This window comes from Cupressus sempervirens, chromosome 3 (genome assembly GCF_028749045.1).
Source record: "Cupressus sempervirens isolate cs-2001-9-10 chromosome 3, ASM2874904v1, whole genome shotgun sequence".
In the NCBI taxonomy this organism is placed as follows: domain Eukaryota; kingdom Viridiplantae; phylum Streptophyta; class Pinopsida; order Cupressales; family Cupressaceae; genus Cupressus; species Cupressus sempervirens.
Genome location: NC_143120.1, coordinates 1,075,298,071 through 1,075,317,500, shown reverse-complemented (window position 1 = coordinate 1,075,317,500; position 19,430 = coordinate 1,075,298,071). Strand labels below are relative to the sequence as shown.

The window sequence follows — 19,430 nt, the reverse complement described above, 5'->3', positions numbered from 1 at the left end:
AGTCATTGAATGGGTATTCCTATTAACAAGCTTATGCGAACTGATAAGGAACGCCTCCTGGGCTTTGTTGAACGCTTAGAGGAAATAATCGTTGGGCAAGGCAAAGCAGTCAGGGCAGTTGTGGATGCCTTGGTCAGATCAAAGACAGGACTTGGGAGAGCGCATAAATCTACTGGGTCCTATCTATTCTTGGGACCCACTGGAGTCGGCGAAACAGAGCTTGCAAAGGCTCTTGCGGAACAACTATTTCATGACAAAAACTTGCTAGTGCAGATTGACATGTCTGAATACATGAAACAACATTTTGTTTCTAGGCTTATCAGTGCTCTACTTGGGTATGTCATAAATTACTGCAATAGGTTTCTCTTAGATTGCTCTTTTTCCAATTGATTTTCCCTTTTTTAGGTAATCAAAATAAGCATTATTTCAGTTGATTTTTAACCAATTACTACCGATATATTAGTTATGAAGAGGGAAAAAAATTGATAGATACAGTTAGAAGACAACTTTACTGTGTTGTTGTATTTAGTGAAGTAGAGAAGGTCCACGTATCTGTACTGGACATCATTCTTCAGATGCTTGCTAATGGTAGATTGACAGATGCACATGGTTGAATGGTTGACTTCTCCAGCACAGTCATTATAATGAAAACCATCCTCGGATCAAAGAACTTGTTTGCAGGACCTAGATGCAGATTACAAGTTGTCCAGGCGAGACTGATGCAACAAGTATGTACAATTGAAGAGAACTTGCTTCTTATTATTTCTTGTACCACTACCTGAAGTGATCTGCTTATGCTTAAAGAAAAGGTTTTGTGATAAATTATCTTTTAAGTTCATTGTAGGTGAGAAAGCACATCAGGCCACAACTATTAGAAAGTCTTGATGAGATATTTATTTTTAATCCTCTTCAAACTGAGGAGCTGACAGAAGTTGTTAGATCCCATATGAAAGATGCAATTGAATTGCTTGCAAGGAGGGGAGTCACCTTGATAGTCTCTGATGCAGCTCTAGATCTTGTTCTTGCCAAAGACTGTGGTCCTGTATGTCTATTTTTGAGAGTTATTTTTCCTCTTCATATAAATTTGTGTTACATGGTTCGATGCTTGTCCAAACTATTATTCAATAGGTCAAAAATGAAGCCTAGCTACTTTTATTGAGAAATTGAATTTTGGGCCTTACATTAGAGGGTTCCTCATCCAAAAGTATAGTCACATAAATACCTTAATCTAAGCTAGCTTAGCTTCCAATGACCTCCAACAAAAACTTGAGGATCGATAATGAAAATTATACTACCATTTATTAGTAGATGTAAGCGTACTACACTACACAAATCCTGATAAACGCATTGACTTGCTTGCACAAAATTTAGTCCATCAGTAATCTAGGATGTACTAAAATAGCTCAAATGAAGTAATCTAAAAATATATAAAATCTCCTTTTTAATTACGCCTGCAAGTAATTGAATAATTGGAAAAGTTTACCTAGAATCCATTACTGCTGCGACTATTTACTTCTTTAGCTCCTTTATTATTTGATTATGGAGATTCATAAAAGTTTCTAGTTTTGCCGTAACTTCCAAGAACTTTGATAGAAGTGAAAATAGGCTTGCTTGAGTAGCTGTGGTGACATGCATAGGTGACATTGATGTTCAATTTAATTATTTATTGAAGGAGGTGGAATTTTTTGTTTCGATTATTGATGAACTACATTTGGTTTTTCGTGTTGATGAGTGACTTTTTTGATTGTTGTTTGTTTCATTCATATCTTTATGTTTAACACTAAGTGGTTGTTAATATAATTGGTTGACTTCAAATTGACAAAGGGGTTTTCTTATTTAAACTAAATTGATGTTATAAGGGTTCAATAGATGCTGCTAGTTTATTTAAAGTAATGTTGGTTGAATCATTGTTGTTTTGAAAGTTAGTTTTCTATGAAATGCATAAGGAGATTGGTGATTTAATGGAGAAGATGATCCCTTTAAAAATGAAATTATTGAAAGAAGAGTGCATGAAATCAGTTAGCAAAGTGAAGAATTGATCAATAGTCTATAGGGTGTGGAAAAAATTGGCAAGATGGAGTAGAATAGCTATCCAAACGATGATTCAAGACTTATCGGTGCTGCACTTGGGTATGTGTAGTGTAATATCAAGTTGTAGTAGATGGTAGATGTTGGTGCAACAAAATTTCAATTTATGTGTTTTGGTAAGTCAAGTTTAATAGAGAAAAAAATATAAGGTAGGTCATAGCTAAATAATTTTAGAGATGACAGCATGAATAACTTTAAAGATTTCCAATTTTTTTTTTTAAAAACAAGCTCAGTTGACTTCCTATGTCATAAGTGAGTGATAGCCTCTACACATATTGAATTTTCTAACCAAATTATCACACATTATGCCATGCTATAGAGGGAAAACTTTAAATGGAGATAATCTAGTCTATAATCTCACCAACATTAGAGTACCCTTAACTTAAAAATTATTTACTAAGTTTCACAGAGTTTATAGTTTAGATGATATTTCATTTGATTGTAATTAAGTTCACTTTTTGCATTGTCTTATTCTAGATGGGTATCAAAGGCAAGAAAAAGAAGGCATTAATTCAATTGATCAATTGGAAACATTTTGAGCTATAGGATTCTCTAAGTTGTATAAATTATGACACTCATGTGATAAAATTAGAGAATAAGTAATACATAAATTTCTTTTAAAATTTGTGTAGCATGTTTTCAGATATTTTCAGTGAATGGTTTTCTGATTAGTATTTGATATTTAATGTGTTAATTTTTTTATTTGTGTGAGATGGATGTTCAATAAGAAGTCTAGACTCAAAGTATAATAGATGAATAATTTTTTTTCTACGAATGGGTTGGATTGATATAGATTCTAAGAATGAATGGAATTGATATAGAGCATTCATCTTTTCTTGTTTTTGTCTAAAGAATTATTCTGTATGTAATTTTTTTATAATTATATAAATAATTTATTTTTTATTCTTTTTAATTTGATTTAATTAATTCTTCATAATGCCCCCTCCCCTTATAGATTTTCATTTCAGTAACCAATCATGAAACAATCATTTTGACATGCAATAGTTGAAAAGGCCGTGACACACATTTTGGTGAAAGGGAGTAGTGGATGTATTGCAAAATGATGGTTGCTAGCCACTAGTTGTTTGAAACTTTGCAATGACATGACAGAGATTTTGATAAGAAGGAATATATCCAACGGTTATACGATTGTATTCAGTATTTACATAGTGTGATGCACGATATGCGTTCAGTAATTCCATAACTGACTAAGTATTATTTGAAACTCTGCATATTTGGTCTGGACTGTTTCAAGTGAAAAAATTCTGAATAGATACTCTATTAAAGTGTGAAGATATTAGAGAGTGAATTCTGACAGTTTGGATAATTTGAATCCTAGCAATTTACTAAGCACCCATAATTTGTTATAATTTGCAATGGATTCTATAAAATCAATTTATTTTAGCAAAAAAATCTTGTCCAATAAGAAAATTGCAGAGGCAAAATCTCTGTCCGAAATGTCATATACATATATTGTTATCACCGTCAAGAAGGCCATATATACATATATCGATATTGGCATCTACAAAAGTAGAAGCTCTCTGAAGAAGCCTGTATACCAATATAATTATTTCCTTCACCCTATAGCCTTAGAGAAATTACCTAAAACCCAATATCATGAATCTGGAGAGATGTTCCAACAAAAGAAACGAAGCTATAGCAGCAAGTGTCGAGCTGACTCGTACAATTGGCCATGTACAAGTTACAATAGTTCACCTAGCCATTTCCCTCATCGAGGATACGCGTGGAATGCTAAGATAGGTAATCTTATCAAGTAATATTGGTTGAGATGAAGCAGTGGAGTCATTCAAGAGAGTTCTGTATCACTACCTAGAATGTTTACCTATTAATGGATCCGACTCTACTCCGCATGAAATCCCTCGAAGCACTATTGTTACAAATTGTATCCGAAGTGCACAAAGTGCGAGGAAGAAAAATGATGACCATATTTTGGCGGTGCACCACCTGGTTGTTGGTCTATTGCAGGACCTGTAAATTATCGAGTGCTTCAAGGAACCAAGCGTGGACCTTGCCAATGTAAAATTTCAAGTCGAGAGGGAGGGGGACCCTAAGAATGTACCAAAGGACCTCTTTTTTAATGTAAACAATCTCTCTTCCCTCAAGGCATATGGTTGCCATCTTCTAGAAGACACAACGAAGTTTGGTCTAGTGATCGATAGAGATGAAGAAATAGAGCATATCATTAGAATTCTTTGCCAGAAGATAAACAACAATCCCCTACTGATTGGAGAGGATGGTTTTGGTAAGACATCAGTGGTAGAGGGGTTACCCCAATAGAAAGTAAGTTTTCCAGGTTGAGATTTAATTTCTAGATTAAATGTAGCTGTTCAGCTTATTTTTGCTACTAGGAACTGCTTATCCTTTTGTGGTTAGATTTGTTGAGGATAATGTTTGTTTCAATGAATATTTATAGATATTATTTTTAAAACAGTTTTTAATTATTTTTTATAGAAAACATCCAATTTAAATAAGTAGTTGCTGCTTATTTCCAAACTTTTCTTTTTCCATAGTTTATTTCCATTTGTTATAAAATATATGTTTCATAAAAGTAGGGAAAGATTTTAAATTATCTTTTTATCAATATTTTTGAAAACTGATTTAAATAGCCACATAAAGACATCACATAAAAGTATAGAATATTTCTTTCCTTTTTCTTAATTTTTGATGTATAAAAGGTGACCCATAAATTGCAACTCTTTTAATTGATTTAGGAAGTAATGAACTTGCATTGGGAGAACTTTGAGATTGATGGAATTTCTTTGGGATGTTACAGTAATTTGATGGAGGTTAGATTGATGGCATTGGTCATGGGAGCCTTAGTAGCTGGAGTGGGTTGCATGGGTAACTTTGAGGACTGTGTTAAGTCTGTATGCGAGGACTTACAGAAAACTCAAGGAAGAGTAATATTGTTTATAGATAAATTGCACTTGGTTCTTGGATCCCGTGAGTTATTCTTCTTATTTTTGTTTTGCATTTTCTTCATGATTATAAAGTTAAAACTCCTGATCAAAATTGGTCACTATAATTAGTTGAACAAGAGATTTGTTTTATGTTCAGTAGATGTTGATATTTAATTTACACAAACACTTGCTTGCAGTCACCTAAAGTGTGTCAGAGTAACTACATTTGATGAGTATAAAAAATGTGTAGAGAAGAATTCTGAGTTCAGGCATCATTTCTAGCAGGTTGGCCAATTTATAACTTCTATTTTAGTGCTTCCTTTTCATTGTATGATCATGGATAGCTTTAATATCACATACGAAATCTCATTTGAACACTAAAAATGTTAAAATAGTTAAAATTGACTTTTTTGATCCAAACGTAATTGTGTCGTGTCATGGCCATATGCCACTTTGTGAATACTTTACCTTATTGATTGTTTCTTGTGGGTGTTTGTGGCTGAACCCAGTGTGCCTGATACCATCAACATTTTGCATAGTTTGAGAGAAACGTACAAAGGGCACTATACTGTGAGGATCATGGATAGTGCATTAGTGCTTGCTGCCCAATTATCCAGTTGTCATATAATTGGTAAGTTCACAAATATATGAGATTTGATCAGATAATTTTGTAAACTTATTGTCTTCATTTTAAATTCTTAGACTCTTGATGAGGCTTTAGACCTTAATTTTATTTCAAGCAGAATGCATGCATTTTCTGTGTGCTTTCATGTAAAAGCATTTCATTATTGTTTCCATGTTTGGATTCTAAGCAAGTCGCCATCTTCTTGGCAAAGCAATTGATCTGCTTGATGGAGCATGCATAAATGTGAGAGCACAGTTAGATAGTACACAAAAAGAAATTCGTAGTCTTGAAAAAAAAATTACTCAACTGGAAGTTGAGCTACATGCACCCAAAAAGGAGAAAGATAAAGCAAGGCAGGCAAGGCTGATGGAGGTTGGTACTGATATTTATGCTCCTTTTCCTTTTTTAATAGTTCAATTTTAATTCTATCTCACTTGAGCATTATGTTTGCAATGAGGAAGGAAACCTTGTGTGGTTTGCAAGGGGTCTTTCCATGGGATTTATGGGAACTTACTACTCACATTTTATCAATCATATAGATTCAAAAATAGATTACGAATTTGAGGGATGCAATCATCCCTCTCAAAATATAGTTGGAGAGTGCCAAAGAAAGAGGAAATGAGATCTGTTAGTTAAGGAAACAATAGGAAGAGTTGATGTCTACCCTGCAGGTGGCAGAAAGCTAGATAAATGTGGCAACAATCACCGATTTGAGATACGGGGCACTTGAATAGATAGATGCAATGATAGCTCGTTGTGAAACAAATGTAGAGTTTGTCGGGCCACATTAAATTGCAGAGGTATCTATAATCATGCAAGAGTTTTACTACTTGTAATTGCTACTCGTGGATATATTGTTATGTCATACAGGTGGTAAGTCGTTGGACGGGTATTGCTATTAACAAGCTTATGTGAACTGATAAGGAACGGCTCCTAGGCTTGGCTGAATGCTTGCATGAAACAGTCGTTGGGCAAGGCGAAGCAGTCAAGGTAGTTGCGGATGCCTTGGTCAGATCAAAGACAGGACTTTGGAGAGCACATTAAACTACTGGACCCTTTTTATTCTTGGGACCCACTAGAGTTGGCCAAACAGAGCTTGCAAATGCTCTTGCGGAACAATTGTTTGATGACAAAAACCTGCTAGTGCAGATTGACATGTCTGAATACATAGACCAACATTCTGTTTCAAGGCTTATCGATGCTTTGCCTGGGTATGTCATCTATCACTACAATAGGTTTCTCTCAGATTGCTCTTTTTCCAATTGATTTTCCCTTTTTTAGGTAATCAAACTAAGCATTATTTCAGCTGAGATTTAACCAATTACTGTCGATATATTAGTTATGAAGAGGGCAAAAAATTGACAAATACAGTTAGAAGATGACCATACTGTGTTGTTCTATTTAGTGAAGTAGAGAAGGCACACATATCTGTATTGGACATCATTCTTCGGATGCTTGCTAATGGTAGATTGATAGATGGACATTGTCAAATGGTTGACTTCTCCAGCACAGTCATTATAATGACAACCATCTTCAGATCAGAAAACTTGTTTGCAGGACCTGGATGAAGATTACAAGCTGGCCAGGCGAGACTAATGCAACAAGTATGTATAATTGAAGAGAACTTGCTTCTTATTCTTTCTTGTACCACTACCCGAAGTGATCTGCTTATGCTTAAAGAAAAGATTTGGTGATAAATTATCTTTTAACTTCATTGCAGGTGAGAAAGCACATTAGGCCAAAGCTATTAGAAAGTCTTGATGAGATAGTTATTTTTAATCCTCTTCAAACTGAGGAGCTGATGGAACTTGTCAAATCCCATATGAAAGATACAAAATAACTGTTTGCAAGGAGGGGTCACCTTTATAGTCACTGATGCAGCTCTAGATCTTGTTCTTGCCGAAGGCTGTGGTCCTGTATGTCTATTTTTGAGAGTTATTTTTCCTCTCTTCATATAATTTTTTTTTACATGGTCCGATGCTTGTCCAAACTATTATTCAATAGGTGAAAAATGAAGCCTAGCTACTTTTATTGAGAGATTGAATTTTGGGCCTTACATTAGAAGGGTCCTCATCGAAAAGTAGAGTCACATAAATACCTTAATCTAAGCTAGCTTAGCTTCCATTGACCTTCAACAAAAAGTTGAGGATCGATAATAAAAATTATACTATTGTTTATTAGTAGATGCAAGCATACCACACTACACAAATCTTGATAAATGCATTGACTTGCTTGCACAAAATTTAGACCATCAGTAATCTAGGATGTGCTAAAATAGCTTAAACAAAGTAATCTAAAAATATATAAAAACTCCTTTTTTATTACACCTACAAGTAATCGAATAATAGGCAAAGTTTACCTAGAATCCATTGCTGCTGTGACTATTTACTTCTTTAGCTCCTCTGTTATTTGATTATGGAAATTCATAAAAGTTTCTAATTTTTCCACAACTTCCAAAAAGTTTGATAGAAGTAAAAATAGGCTTGCCTGAGTAGCTGGGGTGGCATGCATAGGTGACGTTGATGTTCGATTTAATTATTTATGGAAGGAGGTGGAATTTTTTTTTTGGATTATTGATTAATGTTAGAAATAATAACATTAAAATGAATAAAATAAAAGAATTAACAATTAATCCAAGAGAGTTTGTAAAAAGAGTTACCATAAACTTAGATCCAAGAGAGAGTAAAAGAATGAAAAACCACCAATGAATCAACAAGAGGAGACAAAGATTTGAAGGGGGAAAGCAAAGAAAACCCCTTGTGAATAATATGAATGAGGCGAATGCCTAAAGAATGAAAATGGAGCCATTGTCTCATTACAAGAACTACATACTAATTGTTTGTTAAGAATGAGAGAGAAGCATCTCTTATAAAGAGATGAGAGGAGGAGTCATTTGTAACTCCCATGTGAATGATTTCCACATTCATAAGTGTGTGCATAACAAGTGTCATAATCCTCTTAAGGAGGAATAAACAATTTTCCTTAATAAAGGAATTACAAAAATGACTTGTCCTCACATGTGGACTAGAGGAAAAACAACTTAAGGGATACCTTGGTTTATCCCTTTTAATAAATACGTCCAAGGAAAGATTATAAATTCTAACACCCCCCTTTAATCTTTACTTGGGGAAATTAGATCAAAGGGTATTAAACCCAAAATTTTACAATGAAAATAGCATGAAATTGATCTTTGACAATGAGTTTTTTAATGCAAAAGGTCTCTTGTGAGTGTAGGTAGATCTTCATACAGCCGAGAGAGAAGTGGATAGGTACACCAAATCTTGTATGTGCTGGATGGATTATCTTAAAAACATAGACACAAGAAACAAGACAACTATCCACAAGAAGTAGTTCATCTTATATTAAAATTAGAAATCATTTTGAATAAAGATAAGAAAATTTTCATAGAGAAATAGAGGAAAATAAAACATGTTACCACAAAACAATGAAGATAACCTGATATCAAGTTAAATTATATGCTCAAAAAAAATTGTCAGCAAAGACAAATTGAGTAAAAAGCTTGATCAATGTTCTCATGAAAAGTATATTATACTAATGCACAAATGAGCATAGACAAGGTCAACTAATGATACTTTCATCAATATTGCATCAATCACGTGGATATAGAAAGTCCACTTAATGAATCATCCCACTGCAAGTTAATGGGTGATCAATCCATAACATGCATGACTCATGATCTAAGCAATAAAGTATGGAGATCATTATCACATTAATATATGAAAATAAAGTAAAAAGAGAGAGATGTTGATCAAATTAGTATTATCATGATTTGTTAGGATACTCAAACGAATGGATTATGAGGGTGTAACAACATATTGGCTTCAAATTGGAATCCATCATGGAAAAGCAACTTCATTGCCACGAAAAATCATCATGGGTCAAAACAACTTTCTCAAATCGAGTCTCCAATATTGGAGTGCTCCAAGATATGGTAGCCTCGTCACCTATACACTCAAAAATGAGCAAGGTGCAGGAAGTCATACCATGACTAAATCAAAACTAGGAGCATACACGAAGGAGATAAAGAGATAGAAATGGGAAATCCCCATAAAATATCATCCTCGCATTGAGGAACAAAATGGAACAACATGGAGACAAACTCCATAAATATCAACCATTCAAAGTAGAGCATATAGAATCAAATGGAGGGAAAATCCATATAAATATTAATCTTTCAAAGTGGAACCAATAGAACCAAATGGAGGGAAACTCGATATAAAATGAGTGCACACCAATATAGGATGATGGTATACTCCATGGGCCAGATAAGGAAACTATGTCTCAGTTATACTGAGGGGACCTACATAGTTATCCTTGAAAAAATTGGCTCCCTATGCAACTCAAAACAAATGTCATATAAATCATGTATATCAATGGTATAAAACCATAAAATGACAACATGGGCATAGAATGATCGAAATATCACAATAAAGTCAAAGGCAAATGTGTAAGATAACTCATAATCCACTCAAAATGAATTAAACTTTATTTTCAAAATGCAGAGATCCAAGGATGATCAAAATAAACAAAATATTTATATCAGGTATAAAACTCCATTGAAGGTAGACATGAGTACTTAATTCCTTTTGTGAAGGTATAAATCAAATTCTGTATTATTATAGTCATAAAATTATATATTTATCTGGGTATATATGTGTGCACCCATATATACTTAAATAAATATATGATAAGTCGCAATATTGAAAGGATCTTTAAAATATATATATATATATATATATATATATATATATATATATATATATATATATATATATATATATATATATATATATATATCAAGTAGAATGAACATTTTGAATAAAGACAAAATCTTCTTAAATAGTACTTTTAGATAACAGAATCTAATCACAATTATTAGGAATGATTTCCAAAATAGAGTGCTTTTTAAAAAAAAAAAATTGAATATTCAAAATGATAAAAGTCGAAAAAGCATCTTACATGAACATATAACGTGGTTAATTAGCAACAACCCTTTGTTTTTAGCAATGATTCCTCTTTATCATGTAATCCTACAAATGGAAGACTTAGAATAGTATTCTAAAAATAATAATCAAGAGTTATAAAAAGTTGTCAGAGAATATCTTAGAATAGATGTTGTAACAGGTGAATATTGATGCAGACCTACAAAAAACGTTAGAGGAATAATTCTTCTGCAAATATAGAAAGTGCATCTACCAATGTTTTGTTCAAACATTACTAAAGAATCTGCAAATATCCTTAAAATAGAAACTTAAGAATAGATTTTTTAGATGTATCTAAATAATAAAAATTAAATTATTAAAGCCAAACGTACAAGTTATAAATGAATTTCACAACGTAATAATTTATAACTATATAAAAAAAAATTAAACTACAGTAGATAACCAAACTTATAAATTTATAATAGAGTTCTAAATGATCAAAGGTCAAGTATAAAGGTTATAAATTAGTTTTATAACCTACAGTATGATAATAATAATAAGTTTGAAATTTTTTTTTAATGACAAACAAAGAATATAACGAAATAATAATAAAACTATATAACTAAAGTGATAGCTTGAAATTATATAAGAAACCACAAAAGGCTTAGAATGATGAAGATAGAAGGCAAAGAACATGGGTGTGATAAACTACAAACCAAAAAAATAGAAAAGAACAAGGGTTAAAAAACAATAACTCAAACAAAACCTAATTACAAGACAATATGAACATAGTTATATTAAATCTTGCCAAGGACAAATAAAGCATTAAAAAACTTAGCTAGACAAAATACAACAATGAAGGAGGCAACACGCGGGTGATAGGAATGATCAAGGCGAAAAGTGAAGGACGATAGTTAGCAAATGAAAGTGTGTGCATGGCAAGAAGGGATAAATAGCTTTTCAAAAAAACCAAATGCCTTGGAAAGGAATGGAAGGAGGTGCAAAAGCTAGCCCAGGCAAGCAGCAGAAGCTGGCGTAGAATGAGTTGAAGGAAAACCCAGCCGCATGTTTCTCTCTTGTATGGGACAACTTTTCACCATTGTCCTTTTGGCAGTGTCAGACATCATTTCAGGCAGGTTTTAGACGTGATCATAACCTGTTGGCCAAATGACCCCAAACACTTTACCTTTGACGTAAAGGAGAAGAAAACCCATCCAACACCTTGTTAATGTAAAGATTTCAAACCAAACACATGAATAAAATAGTTAAAATTTTATAGAAATGATAAATTTCTTCAACAATGCATAAAATACAGTTGGTTTACAGAAGTCACACTCCTGTGTAGAGTATGAACACACCGCATGACTGTTATATCCTTCAATGAATCAAAAAGATACTCAAAACAAACAGGATAGTTGTGATGCATAGTGAAGGAAATCAAATAAAGTAAATAGCATTTAGCATTTAGTTTGCAAAAAAAAAGATAAATCGAGCTTAAAGGAAAGTTTCTAAAACAAAAGAGAAGAACATATAAAGAAATTTCTAAAAAAAAACTAGAGAGCTAACATAAGTTCTTTTTAGAAATTGTTCATATTAAAAAAAAAATTAAATATTTCTAGAAGAACTAGAATATTTTAACTATTAAAAAAGAGTTAAAGATTGTATATATGAAAAAAAATTGAAATAGGTTTTCCATATAAATTGAGATATAAATAATATTTTAAAATAAAAATTCACATAAGTTCTAATAATATTTTTTTAAAATAATAATATGAATGAAAATCCTAATTAATATTATTTAAATGTTGCCTCCAATCAAATGTTAGGAAAAATTAATTATTTATATAAAACTAATAAAAAATAATAATAATAAATACTATTAAACTAAAATTACTAAATGCTACTTGTTAAAACAAAAAAAATTAATAATTTTTTAATAGAGATACCAAGGTAGAGATTATTCGATACGATGCGCTTCCAATGAATGATAACCTTCATTACATTAAAACTCAAAACAAGGATTAGATGATCTGATACCATGTTAGAAATAATAACATTGAAATGAACTAAAATAAAAGAATTAACAATTAATCCAAGAGAGTTTGTGAAAATAGTTACCATAAACTAAGATACAAGAGAGAGTGAAAGAATGAACAACCAGCAATGAATCAACAAGAGGAGACAAAGATTTGAAAGGGGAAAGCAAAGAAAACCGCTTGTGAATAATATGAATAAGGCAAATGCCTAAAGATTGAAAGAAGGAGAGAGAAGAGAGAAAATGGAGCCATTGGCTCATTACAAGAACTAAATACTGATTGTGTGTTAAGAATGAGAGAGAAGCATCTCTTATAAAGAGATGAGAGGAGGTGTCATTTGTAACTCCCATGTGAATGATTGCCACATTCATAAGTGTGTGCATAACAAGTGTGATAATCCTCTTAAGGAGGAATAAACTATTTTACTTAATAAAGGAATTACAAAAAAGACTTGTCCTCACATGTGGACTAGAGGACAAACAACTTAAGGGATACCTTGGTTTATCCCATTTAATAAATACAACCAAAGAAAGATTATAAATTCTAATAATGAACTACATTTGGTTTTTCGTGTTGATGAGTGACTTTTTTTATTGTTGTTTGTTTCATTCATATCTTTATGTTTAACACTGAGTGGTTGTTAATATAATTGGTTGACTTCAAATTGACAAAGGGGTTTGTTTATTTAAACTAAATTGATGTTATAAGGGTTCAATAGATGCTGCTAGTTTATTTAGAGTAATGCTGGTTGAATCACTGTGGTTTTGTAAGGGAGTTTTCTATGAAATACATAAGGAGATTTGTTATTTCACGGAGAAGATGATCCCTTTAAAACTGAAAATCTTGAAAGAAGAGTGCATGAAATCAATTAGAAAAGTGAAGGATTGATCCATAGTCTATAGGTTGTTGCAATAATTAGCAAGATGGAGTAGAATAGCTATCCAAACGATGATTCAAGACTTATCAGTGATCCACTTGGGTATGTCTAGTGTAATATCAAGTTGTAGTAGATGGTAGATGTTGTTGCAACAAAATTTCAATTTATGTGTTTTTGTAAGTCAAGTTTAATAGAGAAAAAAATATAAAGTAGGTCATAGCTAAATAATTTTAGTGATGAAGTCATGAATAACTTTAAAGATTTCCATTTTTTTATAAAAAAAATGCTCAATTGACTTCCTATGTCATAAGTGAGTGATAGCCTCTACGCATATTGAATTTGCTAACCAAATTATCACGCATTATGCCATGCTATAGAGGGAAAACTTTAAATGGAGATAATGTAGTCTATAATCTCACCAACATTAGAGCACCCTTAACTTCTTAATTATTTACTAAGTTTCACAGAGTTCATAGTTTAGATGATATTTCATTTGATTGTAATTAAGTTCACTTTTTCCATTGTCTTATTCTAGATGGGTATCAAAGGAAAGAAAAAGAAGACATTAATTCAATTGATCAATTGGAAACATTTTGAGCTATAGTATTCTCTAAGTTGTATAAATTATGACACTCATGTGATAAAATTAGAGAATAAGTAATACATAAATTTCTTTTTAAATTTGAGTATTATGTTTTCAGATATTTTTAGTGAATGGTTTTCTGATTAGTATTTGATATTTTAATGTGTTCATTTTTTTATTTGTGTGAGATGGATGTTCAATAAGAAGTCTAGACTCTAAAAGTATAATAGATGAATAATTGTTTTTCTAAGAATGGGTTGAATTGATATAGATTTCAAGAATGAATGGAATTGATATAGAGCATTCATCTTTTCTTATTTTTGTCTAAAGAATTATTCTGTATGTAATTTTTTTATAATTATATAAATAATTTAATTTTTATAATTTTAATTTGATTTAATTAATTCTTCAGAATGCCCCCTCCCCTTATAGATTTTCATTTTAATAACCAATCGTGAAACAATCATTTTGACATGCAATAGTTGAAAAGGCCATGACACACATTTCGGTGAAAGAGAGTAGTGGATGTATTGCAAAATGATGGCTGCTAGCCACTAATTGTTTGAAACTTTGCAACGACATGACAGAGATTTTGATAAGAAGGAATATATCCAACAGTTATACGATTGTATTCAGTAATTAGATAGTGCATATTTGATCTGGACTATTTCAAGTGAAAAAATTCTGAATAGATCCTCTATTAAAGTGTGAAGATATTAGAGAGTGAATTCTGATAGTTTGGATAATTTGAATCCTAGCAATTTACTAAGCACCCATAATTTGTCAAAATTTGCAATGGATTCTGTAAAATCAATTTATTTTAGCAAAAAAATCTTGTCCAGGAAGGAAATTGCAGAGGCAAAATCTCTATCCAGAATGTCGTATACATATATTGTTATCACCATGAAGAAGGCCATATATACCTATATCAGTATTGGCATTTGCAGAAGCATAAGCTCTCTCAAGAAGCCTATATACCTATATAATTATTTCCTTCACCCTATAGCCTTAGAGAAATTCCCTAAAACCCAATATCATGAATCTAGAGAGATGTTCCAACAAAAAAAATGAAGCTATAGCAGCAAGTGTGGAGCTGGCTCGTACAATTGGCCATGCACAAGTTACAACAGTTCACCTGGCCATTGCCCTCATCGAGGATAAGCGTGGACTACCAAGATAGGTAATCTTGTCAAGTATCCCTAGTGGAGATGAAGCAGTGGAGTTAGTCAAGAGAGTTCTATATCACTACCTAGAATGTTTACCTGTTAATGGCTCTAGCTCTAGTGCACACGAAATCCCTCGAAGCACTATTGTTAAAAATTGTATCCGTAGCGCACAAAGCGCAAGGAAGAAAAATTGATGACCATATTTTGGTGGTGCACCACCTGGTTGTTGGTCTATTGTAGGACCTACAAATTATCGAATGCTTCAAGGAAGCAGGCGTGGACCTTGCGAATGTAAAATTTCAAGTGGAGAGGGAGGGGGACCCTAGGAATGTACCAGAGGACCTCACTTTGAATGTAAACAATTTCCCTTCCCTCAAGGCATATAGTCACAAACTTCTAAAAGACATAGCGAAGCTTGGTCCAGTGATCGGCAGAGATGAAGAAATAGAGCATATCATTAGAATTCTTTGCCAGAAGACAAAGAACAATCCCCTGCTAATTGGAGAGGACGGTGTTGGTAAGACATCAGTGGTAGAGGGTCTAGCCCAACGGATTGTGAGAGGGGATTTACCAAAGTAAGTTGTCTAGGTTGAGATTTAATTTCTAGATTAAATGTAGCTATTCAGCTTATCTTTGCTACTAGGAACTGCTCATCTTTTTGTGGTTAGATTTGTTGAGGATAATGTTTTTTTGTAGGAAGATTTATAGATATTATTTTTAAAACAAATTTTAATTTTTTTTTATAGAAAATATCCAATTTCAATAAGTAGTTGCTTCTTATTTCCAACCCTTTCTTTTTCCACAGTTTATTTTCATTTGTTATAAAATATATGTTTCATAAAAGTAGGAAAAGATTTTAAATTATCTTTTTAGCAATATTTTTGAAAACTAATTTAAATAGCCACATAAAGACATGCCATAAAAGTACAGACTTCTCCTTTCCCTTTTCTTAATATTTTTTATATAAAAGGTGACCCATAAATTGCAACTCTTGTAATTGATCTAGGAAGTAATTAACTTGCATTGGGAGAACTTTGAGATTGAGGGAATTTCTTTGGGATGTTGTAGTAATTTGATGTAGGTTAGATTGATAGCGTTGGACATGGGAGCCTTAGTAGCTGGAGTGGGTTGAGTGGGTAACTTTGAGGACCATGTTAAGTCTGTATGTGAGGACTTAGAGAAAACTCAAGGAAGAGTAATATTGTTTATAGATAAATTGCACTTGGTTCTTGGATCCCGTGAGTTATTCTTGTTATTGTTGTTTTGCATTTTCTTCATGATTATAAAGTTAAAACTCATGATCAGAAGCTATCGCTATAACTAGTTGCCCAAGAGATTTGTATTATGTTTAGTAGATGTTGATAATTTATTTACACAAATGCTTGCTCGTGATCAACTGAAGTGTGTTGGAGTAACTACATTTGATGAGTATAACAAATGTGTAGAGAAGAATTCTGAGTTCAGGCATCATTTCCAGTAGGTTGGCCAATTTATAACTTTTATTTTAGTGCTTCCTTTTCATTGTATGATCATGGATAGCTTAAATATCACATACAAAATCTCATTTGAAGATTTAAAATGTTAAAATAGTTAAAACAAACTTATTTTTTCCAAAAGTAATTGTGTCATGTCATGGCCATATGCCACTTTGTGAATAGTTTACTGTATTGACTGTTTCTTGTAGGTGTTCGTGGCTGAACCCAGTGTACTTGATGCCATCAACATTTTGCACTGTTTGAGAGAAACGTACAAAGGGCACTATAGTGTGAGGATCATGGACAGTGCATTAGTGGTTGTTTCCCAATTATCTAGTTGTCATATAACTGGTAAGTTCACAAATATATGAGATTTGATCAGATAATTTTGTAAACTTATTGTCTTGATTTTAAATTCTTAGACTCTTGACGAGGCTTCAGAGCTTAATTTTACTTCAAGAAGAATGCATGCATTTTTTGTGCGCTTTCATGTAAAAGTGTTTCATTATTGTTCCCATGTTTGGATTCTGAGCAAGTCACCATCTTCCTGGCAAAGCAATTGATCTGCTTGATGTAGCATGCATAAATGTGAGACCGTGGTTAGATAGTACACAAAAAGAAATTCATAGTCTTGAAAAACAAATTACTCAACTGGAAGTTGAGCTGCATGCACCCGAAAAGGAGAAAGATAAAGCAAGGAAGGCTAGGCTGGTGGAGGTTGGTACTGATATTTACGCTCCTTTTCTTTTTTCAATAGTTCAATTTTAATTCTATCTCGCTTGAGCATTATGTTTGCAATGAGGAAGGAAACCTTGTGTGGTTTCCAAGGGGGCTTTACATGGGATTTATTGCAACTTACTACTCACATTTTACCAATCGTATAGGTTCGAAAAGAGATTATGAATTTGAGGGATGCGATCATCCCTCTCAAAATACAGTTGGAGAGTGGCAAAGAAAGAGGAAATGAGATCTGCCAATTAAGGCAATAGTGGGAAGAGTTGATGTCTACCCTGCAGGTGGCAGAAAGCCAGATGGATGTGGCGACAATCACTTATTTGAGATACTAGGCACTTGAAGAGATAGATGCAACGATAGCTCATTGTGAAACAAATGTAGAGTTTGTCGGGCCACATCAATACAGGTGGTAAGTCATTGGACGAGTATTCCTATTAACAAGCTTATGTGAACTGATAAGGAACGGTTCCTGGGCTTGGCTGAATGCTTGCATGAAACAGTCACTGGGCAAGAAGAAGCAGTCATGGCAGTTGTCAATGCCTTGGTCAGATCAAACAAAGGACATGGGAGAGCACATAAAACCACTGGATCCTTTCTATTCTTGGGACCCACTGGAGTCGACCAAACAGAGCTTGCAAAGGCTCTTGTAGAACAACTGTTTGATGACAAAAACCTGCTAGTGCAGATTAACACGCTTGAATACACGGAACAACATTCTGTTTCAAGGCTTATCGGTCCTCTGCCTGGGTATGTCATCTATCACTCCAATAGGTTTCTCTCATATTGCTCTTTTTCTAATTGATTTTCCCTTTTTTAGTTAATCAAAATAAGCATTATTTCAGCTATTTTTTAACCAATTACTGCCGATATATTAGTTATGAAGAGGGCAAAAAATTGACAGATAAAGTTAGAAGATTATCGTACTGTGTTGTTCTATTTAGTGAAGTAGAGAAGGTGCACGTATCTGTACTGGATATCATTCTTTAGATGCTTGCTAATGGTAGATTGACAGATGGACATTGTCGAACGGTTGACTTCTCTAGCACAGTCATTATAATGACAACCATCCTCTGATCAGAGAACTTGTTTGCAAGACCTGGACGCCAATTACAAGCTAGCCAGGCGAGACTGATGCAACAAGTATGTACAATTGAAGAGAACTTGCTTCTTATTCTTTCTTGTACCACTACCCAAAGTGATCTACTTATGCTTAAAGAAAAGATTTGGTGATAAATTATCTTTTAACTTCATTGCAACTGAGAAAGCACATCAGGCCACAGCTATTAGAAAGTCTTGATGAGATAGTTATTTTTAATCCTCTTCAAACTAGGGAGCTGATGGAAGTTGTCAGATCCCATATGAAAGATGCAACTGAATTTCTTGCAAGGAGGGGAGTCACCTTGATAGCCTTTGATGCAGCTCTAGATCTTGTTCTCATCGAAGACTATGGTCCTGTATGTCTATTTTTGAGAATTATTTTTCCTCTTCATATAAATTTGTGTTACATGGTTCGATGCTTGTCCAAACTATTATTCAATAGGTGAAAACTGAAGCCTAGCTACTTTTATTGAGAGATTGAATTTTGGGCCTTACATTAGAAGGGTCCTCATCCAAAAGTAGAGTTACATAAATACCTTAATCTAAGCTAGCTTAGCTTCCATTGACCTTCAACAAAAAGTTGAGGATTGACAATGAAAATTATACTACCGTTTATTAGTAGATGTAAGCGTACCACACTACACAAATCCTGATAAACGTATTGACTTGCTTGCACAAAATTTAGACCATTAGTAATCTAGGACGTGCTAAAATAACTTAAATGAAGTAATCTAAAAATATATAAAAACTCCTTTTTTATTATGCCTACAAGTAATCGAATAATAGGAAAAGTTTACCTAGAATCCATTGCTGCTGTGATTATTTACTTCTTTAGCTCCTCTGTTATTTGATTATGGAAATTCATAAAAGTTTCTAATTTTCC

At 33.0% G+C, this 19,430-nt stretch overlaps 1 protein-coding gene and 1 pseudogene across 1 annotated transcript; both read left to right on the top strand.

Annotated features, from left to right (window-relative positions):
• The first annotated feature begins 9 nt into the window (after positions 1 to 9).
• LOC149570479 (chaperone protein ClpB1 pseudogene) lies at positions 10 to 614 on the top strand (annotated as a pseudogene).
• On the top strand, positions 615 to 18,436 carry LOC149570478 (chaperone protein ClpB1-like). The gene is made up of 6 exons (XM_089817182.1): positions 615 to 728; positions 845 to 1,042; positions 15,480 to 15,794; positions 16,924 to 17,065; positions 17,950 to 18,196; positions 18,325 to 18,436. The coding sequence occupies exons 1-6, from the start codon at positions 615 to 617 to the stop codon at positions 18,434 to 18,436; spliced, it is 1,128 nt and encodes a 375-aa protein (XP_089673308.1).
• The last annotated feature ends 994 nt before the right edge of the window (positions 18,437 to 19,430 follow it).